General features: G+C 32.0%; 1 protein-coding gene across 1 annotated transcript; it reads left to right on the plus strand.

Moving 5' to 3' along the window:
- The first annotated feature begins 6,156 nt into the window (after positions 1–6,156).
- LOC140873503 (UDP-glycosyltransferase 91C1-like) lies at positions 6,157–7,961 on the plus strand. Its single transcript, XM_073276652.1, has one exon. It carries the CDS (start codon positions 6,423–6,425, stop codon positions 7,824–7,826), a length of 1,404 nt encoding a protein of 467 aa, XP_073132753.1. The 5' UTR covers positions 6,157–6,422; the 3' UTR covers positions 7,827–7,961.
- Positions 7,962–9,327: the final 1,366 nt, after the last annotated feature.

Consider the following 9,327-nt stretch of genomic DNA (forward strand, 5'->3'; position numbering starts at 1 on the left):
CTGCTGCTCCTCAGACTGTTCTCGAGTCACGACCATGATAGCATTCACGCCTTTGGGGTTTGTTTCAGTGTTACTTGGTAAAGCTCCAGCAGGGCGAGTTGACAATTGGGTTGCGATTTGACCCATCTGAATTTCTAACTTCTGAAGCATACTTTCCTGATTCTGTAAGCGAGCCTCAGTACCAGCCACATATTTCATCATGATCTCCTCAAAAATCGGCTTCTTCTCCTCTTGCTTGGGCTGCCAGTTCTGATTATAATTATTGTTGTAGGAGTTGTACGGCTTCCGTCCTTGATTTCCTGCAAAATTAGCCGCTTCAACTTCAAACAACTACTGCTCTTCTTGCAGATTCCCTTGTACATGATTTACTGGCGCTGCTTTCATAAGTGCCACTTGGTGTGTCAGAACGCCGATCTTAGCATTCATGGCCATTATAGCATCGACCTCTAGAACTCCAGTCTTCTTCTCCTTCTTCACATCCGGCCACCCAATGTTACTCTCTGCCATATTACCTATGATCTCCCGTGCTTCTGCCAAGAATCCATTAGCAGCAGCATCTAGCATAGATTGAACAGACTGATCAGCCCCATTATAGAGTGTCTGAGTCTGCTGGCTTTGAGTAAGATTATGTTGAGGACACATCCTCAACATCTTCTTAAATCGGGTCTAAGACGCATGAAGAGATTCCCCTCCTTCTGTCTGAATGAGATGATGTCGGAGAGTAGTTTTGCCATCTTAGTGGGAGGAAAATACTTGTTCAGAAAAGTCTGAACAATTTGGTTCCATGTAGTGATGGAACCCGCAGGCAGATCATCTAACCACTCCGTAGCTTTGCCTTGTAGAGAGAATGTGAATAACCGCAGTTGCACTGCATCAGATGTTACCCCATTAAACCTTGAACGTTAATTTAATGTTTATAATATATGCAAGATATATTATAAATAATGAGTATGTGCGTTATTATTTTATAATAACAAAGTTGCATGAATACGAAAAACATACAAAAAAACATGGCGAAATTTTAAAATTAATGATGAGACCATTTCAAAATTAAAAACCCTCATTTTGAATTATATTCAAAATTTATATCAAGCCCGAAAAGGGAAATTATAAAGTTGTTTATAATTTTCATGTCTTCCATCGACAATGGATGCATGACGCTACCCGCGATCAATGCTCGACTCATATTATTGGGGGGGGGGGGGGGGAGGGCTTGGACGCCGAAAAGCTGTGACTTTCATTGACATGGTGATGTGAACTACGTGAAACTCCCATGATTTCGGCTCATATTATTGGGGGAACTCATGGAGACCGTCCATTAAAGTTCAATATCGATGGGTAAGCCTTCACACGTAAAGATGAACGACGTCATATTATTGGGTCCTAATCAAGCGTGAGACAAAAATTTACGTAAGGGTTGCATGAAGATGCAATAGGAAACAACCTTTTAGGAATTGTGATTGGCTGATATTATTCGGGATCATGATTGGCTAATTGGACCTTACGTACCTACTGAGGAAAAGAGTTTTCCGTTTTTCACTAGAGGGTGGTGAAAATGTCAAAACAGTGAGAGCATAAAATTTATAAAGTAAAAGTCCATACTTTATATCTTACTAAATATTTTAAAATAGTCATTAACATTTATCTGTTATTATTTTTCAGTACAAAGTTTTTGACATGTCATCAATTCGCAATCCGTTATTTGCAATACGCGTCAAACATGTACTGACCGGTTCGTATTACCTCAATCGGCTAAGAAATCTTAAAATATTCTTGAATTCGGAGATGATTGCATATACACTTGATGAGTCATCCCCTGATGAGGCTCCGACTAGATGTAGCCCTGAGGAGCTACAGATCTAAAATAAACTCTAAAATGTCATAATAACAATTATGGTCACCCGGAAAGTCTTTAAACCGAATTTTATCTATTTTTCTCAGTTTCTCATAAATCTCAAATCTTGCAAAACTAAGAGTTACCGCCGAAATCCACCGTCTCTTCATGCCGGACCCGGAATCACGGAACTCAAGAACTCAAGATTAATTAGCTTAAATAATTATGAAAAATAAATATTTAAATAATAAACAGTGCGATTAAAATAATTTAAATAAAATAGCTGGACATTAAAAAATCATTTAAATAAATACACAAGCGGAGTTAAAAAAAATCTTTAAAACAAATTGGACAATCAAAAACATTTTAGTAATTAAGCTAGACAGTTAAAATCATTTATATAACTAACTGAAAAACTTCAAGTCATTTTAAATAAATAAGCGGGACAATTAAAATTATTTAAATAAGCAAGCTTAAACCTTTAAAATCATTAAAAAAAATAAGTTGTATAATAAAATCATTTAAATAAATAAACTGAAACAATTAAAAGCATTAGTTAAATATTTAGTACAATAAAATCATTTAAATAAATAATTAACATTTTATTAACACATAATTCAAATAAAGAATTTAAATCAATTAAACTTAAAAATAATAATCATAATATTTATTTATTTTTTATGTATATGACTTAATAGAATTGATTTTAGGCGCTACAGCTCAGCCCTTTGGATGTTACTTATTTTATGGAATAAATAGAGATAAAATTAATAATTTCGTTAGTGTCAGCAATAAATAAGAGCAAATAATTTAAAAAAAAATTAGAAATTAGAACTTTGGTTTATGATGATGATGATGATGATGATGATGATGATTATTATGATTATGATTATGATGATGATGATGATGATTATTATTATTATTATTATTATTATTATTATTATTATTATTATTATTATTATTATTATTATTATTACTTATATAAAAGAGCCAATAAATTTTTTATTATTTTTTAAACTCTTGGGATGTCACTTATTGTATGGAATAAATAGGGATAAAATTAGTAATTTAGTTAGTGTGTGCAATAAATAAGAGCAAATAATTTAAAAAATTTAGAAATTAGTACTTTGGTTTGTGTAAGGAATAAATATGGGTAAATTTATTTAGTGTGTGAAATAAATATGAGCAATATTAGAATTAATAATTTAGTAAATTAGAAATGAGTAGTTTAGTTAGTGTTTGGAATAAATTATTGGAGTGAAAAATAATTTAATTTAATTTAATTTAATTTAATAAATTTAGTTAGTGTGTGGAATGAGGGCAAAATTAGTATTTACATAGGGGAAATGTTAGTTATTGCGTAGAATAATAAGGAGTTAGCGTGTAATAAAACATAAATTTTAATTTAATAATCATATTAATATTAATCAAATCAGAATACGAGTGTGTGTGTATATATATATATGTATATATATATATTGGGATTATATATTCAAGTCATATGTATTTGAAAATTAGAAATTTAATTAGTATGTGTGGAATAAACAGGAGAAAAATTAGGAAGGAGTACTTTAGCAAATTAGAAATTACTAATTTAGTTAGTGTATAGAATAAATAAGGAAATTTTAGTAATTTAATATAACTGAATAAATTTAGTTAATGTGTGGAATGGGGGTAAAATTAGTAATTACATGGGGAAATATTAGTTATTGCGAAATAAATTGGGATAGAGTTTGTGATTTAGTTAGTATGTGGAACAAATAAGAACTAAATTAATAATTAGTATAGGACCGAGCGCTTGCCGCTTAACCAAAAGCTATAGCTGGTGGTAACGGTGTAACTCAAACCTTTTAAACTGTACATCAGCTCAAGTACCATGGTTCGATCGCTCTACCAGCAAGGACAATTATTGCACTCTAATAATCTTCTTTCCAATAATTACACTCATTGCAATCAATTAGAATCGAACCCATGACCTTGGCTCTAATACCAATTGTTGGACAGAGAGCTTGCCGCTTTACCAAAAGTTATAGCTGATGGTAATGGTGCAACTCAAATCTTTTAAATTGTACAGCAGCCCAAGCACCATGGTTCAATCACTCTACCAGCAGAGACTAAATTAGAAATTAGTAATTTGGTTAGTATGTGGAATAAATAGAAGTAAATTTAGTTAGTGTGTGAATTAAATATGATCACTATTATAGAAATGAGTAATTTAGTAAATTAGACATTAATAATTTAGTTAGTTTGTGTAATAAATTATTGAGGAAAAAAAGTAATTTAATTTAATTCAATAAATTCAATAAGTGTGTAATAAAACAAATTTATAATTAATAATTTAATAATCAAATCAAAATACGGGTATATATTGAGATTGTATATTCATGTTTGAAAATAGTAATCTAATTTAATTTAGTTTGTGTGTGAAATAAATAGGGGGAAAATTAGTAATGAGTACTTTAGCAAATTAGAAGTTACTAATTTAGTTAGTGTGTTGAATAAACAGGAAAATCAGAGTAATTTAATTTAATAAATTTAGTCATTTGTGGAATAGGGGCAAAATTAGTAATTTAGTTGGTGCCTAAAATATATAGGGAAAAAATTAGTAATTAGTAAATTATAAATTCATAATTTAGTTAGTGTGCAACTTTTGTGCAAATAATCAATAAATGCAATCACAATAATTTATGATATGATCTTTTTATGATGCAATATATAATATATAATTTAAATAAGTGAACTCCTGTGAAAACTCAAATACGAAAATATAATGATAAAGTGAATTATTTCTACATCAATAGTAAATTTGATATTTTTTTTGAAGTGATTTATTATATAAAATATGCAATTCCATTTCTTAATTTCATAGTCTACTGTTTGGTGTTTTTGGTTGACTCACAATTCAAGATTTGTGGACTCATGAATTCAATGTGTTTATTGATCGGTTAGATCCTCTAATCATGGTTGTAGGTATGAGGCAAGTAATCGATTTATTTTTTAAGCATGTAGATTAAAATTATCCTTATTTAGTTGAATTGTAATACACTAAAAAAAAAACTCATATATTTAACAGCATCACTTATCTTTGATGTCATAAAGGGCTAGGTTGACATGACTCTTAATATCATCGTTTCAACAAAAAAATCTCTCTAAATAAAGAGGATTGATGTATTACCAATTGTTTTTGATAGCATGAATTAGTGAACCAATTTGCACCGATTCATAAGGACGAAATTTTTTTCCGAACCCAATGGATAATATGATATTCTACTCGAATGGAGGAGGGTATGGAAGGAATTTTTGTACCCGATTATATAAATAGGTAATCGGATATGATGATTTTCGGGTTTGGGGATGGAGACAGATGTAGTAACATCAAAACCATTTCATACCCGACCCGAATACTCGATTATATATATATATATATATATTTATGCATATCCATTTATGTATTTATTTGTATTAAAAAAATATTAATTATAATTTACTTTTGTTAAATGTTGGAAGGTGGATATCGAAAAAAATTATTAGTATAAAGTTAGTGTTGTGTTTAGGATAATGGTATTGTAATAAATTATTTATAATATTTTATTATTTCTTATATGATGTTTAGTTTGTTATATTTAATTTTTTCTTATTTTTTTTTAAGAATTTGGTAAATATGGATATTTTATTGAAATAATTCAAATTAAAAAAACAATTGTAGGTGATAATAAGGTATTTGAGTATAAAACGGCAAATGCTTAGTCACAGGTAACCAAAATTGGAATCATCAATCTGAAGTACTCTCAAATTATGTGTTTGCAATTTGTACAACAGCATCACATTGCCACTCCCAAAAAAAAAAGGGTGGGCATCATGTGGCACTCCACTAGTTGGACATACAGTATGGCAATTGGATTTCTGGATTTCCTTTGTAGAAGAAAGAAAATCAGTGAAGATGCTGATAAAGACAAGATACATGTGAGCCATGCCCAGAAGAACCCATGCTCATTATTATTATTATTATTATTATTATTATTATTATTATTATTATTATTATTTTTGTTCGATAAACTTTTCATATTGAAAACAAGTGGACTTGAGAAATAGATAACTAGTGATACTCTCTCATGCATGACTAAAAAAATGTGGTCAAAACCTTTCAACCAATGTGGTGCGTTGAATTTTAAGTATGATGATGTTATTTCGTTGTTTATTCGGAAGGTAGTATCCCAAGATTTGTCGAATCTAATATAAATTAACATATATAATAAAGAAGACACCTTAATGATAACTATATATATTTTATGCAATCTGATAAAGTAGTACGATTTGATAATAATGTTGTACAGTAGCTTTGTTGTCTTTTATTCATTAGTTGAGTGAAAGGAACTCACTAATACTCTTCTCAAAAGTCCTTGTTATTTATATTTTCCATGTCCATATATGTTCTAAAAATTTTGTATTTGGTTGTCCAAAGTAGTGAAATTTAAAATTATATTTTGAAATGAAGAAATTTTACTCCTCTTCCTTGGGACTGGGACTGGGACTGCACTGATAAAGTAGTTCCTTAATTTAATTTCCAATTCAAGCAGGCTTGAGAACAATGGCGGATAAGAAGCAGCAGCTGCATATAGTGATGTTTCCATGGCTAGCTTTCGGTCACATCATACCCTTTTTAGAGCTCTCCAAATCCATCGCTCAAAAAGGCCACAAAATCTCCTTCATCTCCACTCCCAGAAACATCGACCGCCTCCCAAAAATCCCTCCAAATCTCGCTTCTTCCTTCACTTTGGTCAAAATCCCACTTCCAAAAGTCCAAGGCCTCCCCGAAAACGCCGAGTCAACAATGGATGTCGGACACGAAGATCCCGGTCTTCTCAAGAAAGCTTACGACGGCATGGAGGCCGATGTGGCTCGCTTTCTGCGGGATTCTTGTGCAGATGCTCTCATATATGATTTTGCTGGGTTTTGGGTTTCCTCGGCTGCCATGGATCTTGGCATCCCACGCTTTTTCTTCTGTATTTTTCCCACGTGGTTCCTGGCCTTCCTCGGAACAACACAGGATCTGATCCATGAATTTAAAGACAGAAAAAGTCCCGAGGATTTCACTTCACCCCCAAAATGGGTTCCATTTGACACCAAAGTGGCGTTCAAGTACTACGAGGCGAAGTTGATTGTTGGGGCAGGTGAAAAGGATTCTTCGGGATTCTCAGAGGCATACAGGGCCGGCATCGGAATCTCTCAATCTGATGCTCTTCTCATAAGACATTGCCACGAGTTTGAGACAGATTGGTTCGATTTACTCTCCAATCTTTACCAGAAACCCATAATCCCATTGGGACATTTGCCACCCCATTTTCAAGAAACAGACAACCATGAGTTTGACCACAACTGGGTTTCGATCAAACAATGGCTGGATACCAAAACCAAAGGATCTGTTGTGTACATTGCTTTAGGAAGCGAGGCGACACCAAGTCAAGATCAGCTCACCGAGCTGGCTCACGGGCTGGAGCTCTCGCGACTTCCATTCTTTTGGGCATTCAGAAAAGCGGCGACCTCTACCGTGAAACTGCCGGACGGGTTCGAGGAGAGGATCATACGAGCTGGACAAGGAATGGTGTGGAAGGGGTGGGTGCCACAGCTGAAAATACTGAGACACGATTCGATAGGCGGGTTCTTGACACACAGCGGTTGGAGTTCGGTGGTGGAGGCGCTGATGCTGGGAGTGCCTCTCATCTTGCTGCCGATAATGGCGGATCAATGGCTGAATGCTAGGGTGTTGGATGAAAAGGAGATGGGTCTTGAAGTAGCGAGGAACGAGGAAAACGGATCGATATCGAGGGAGTCGGTGGCGAAGGCCGTGACAAGGGTGATGGTTGAGGAGGAGGGGAAGAAGTTTAGGGATAAGGCTAAAGAGACTATGGCTCATGCTTTTGGAGACAGAGGCATACATGACAGATATGTGCAACATTTCATCGACCATCTTCTGCAAAAATCCATCATTTAAATCTCATCATCATTTGGAAGCCTGCCTTCGTACACCATGATCATCTTCTCTTATTATGTTATTTTGTAGTTTGTACCAACTATTGGTTCGATCAATATCAAATGTTTAAGGAGTAATAAACTTCTGAGTTTTAAAAGATGCATGTCACCGGTGCTATATATATATATATATATATATATATATATTCTTGTACCAAATTCCGTCACTAATGTTGTTCTTCATTTGCTGATTTACATACCAAAAGGAAATATGGATCAACACTAGTAGCATGTAAACGCAAGATCCATGCTCAACCAACTACTCCATTTCGATCTCTCATTATATATTTTTGTTAGTTACTAGAAAAATGTACGTGCAACTATAATTTTTTTTTTTTATTGTGACCAAAGTTATCAAATTTCAAATGTTTTTTTTTTATTAAAATCACGTGTTATACTTTTTACTGGCAAGTTTAAACTTTAATCATTATGATTCAATGTCCAATTAGCAGGTGAAGCGGGAATATTACGTCTTTAACTTTTTTTTTTGTGATATTTGTCGGTTCTTGATCAACATTTTTTTTTGTAGTGATATATGTTTATACATTGAGTTTAATTTATTTTTTAACTGACAACTTTAAAACAATAACATATATTGTATATTTATTAAAAAACGTAATATATATATATATATATATATATATATATATATATATATTTGTTATAAACTGTAGGATCAAGTGATTTGTCTGTTATTAAAAGCTATAGTTGATGGTAATTGTGCAACTTAAATCTTTTAAATCGTACAACAATACAAACAAACCCATGTTTCAATTGTTCAATCCAAGAGAAGGACAATTATTGCACTCAAACAATCATCTTATCCATTATTGTGCTTTAAATCTATGTGAATCGAAACCACACCTTGTCTGCGATATTAATTGTATGATCGAACGCTTCTCGCTTTAACAAAATTTATAGTTGACGATAACAATTACACTCAATTAATATTTTAAAAAATAAAAAATCTAAAGCGTCATGAATAATTTATGTTAAATGATAATTTTACTTATATTGATTCTTAAGTAAAAATAGTAATTTATTTCGGAGAAATGATTTTTTGATTCATTAACTTGTTCAAATTTGAGTTTTAGTCCATTGAGTTGTCAAATTTGGTTTTGGAGCACTAACATTTAATTTTTTTTACTATTGTTAGTCGAATTATTGACGTGATATTTGATAACAACAATTTTCGATCTCATCATTTTTACGTCATGTCAGTAGTTTTTTATTACAGATCTGTATTTTTCAGTGTCACGTTGCCAATTAGACCAATAATTTCTAGGAATTAAAATTTAGCGTATAAAAAAACTTTAAAAACTTAGTGTACCAAATCCTAAAAGTAAATACGTTAGTGAAAAAAAACTATTTTTTTATTTATTTTAAAGTTTTATTTGGAATTGAAAGTTGATCTTCCATTAATAAATTAAATATAAATCATTTATTATTTTTTCTCTGGTAAA

Source organism: Henckelia pumila, unplaced genomic scaffold, assembly GCF_033568475.1.
Source record: "Henckelia pumila isolate YLH828 unplaced genomic scaffold, ASM3356847v2 CTG_627:::fragment_1, whole genome shotgun sequence".
Classification (NCBI taxonomy): domain Eukaryota; kingdom Viridiplantae; phylum Streptophyta; class Magnoliopsida; order Lamiales; family Gesneriaceae; genus Henckelia; species Henckelia pumila.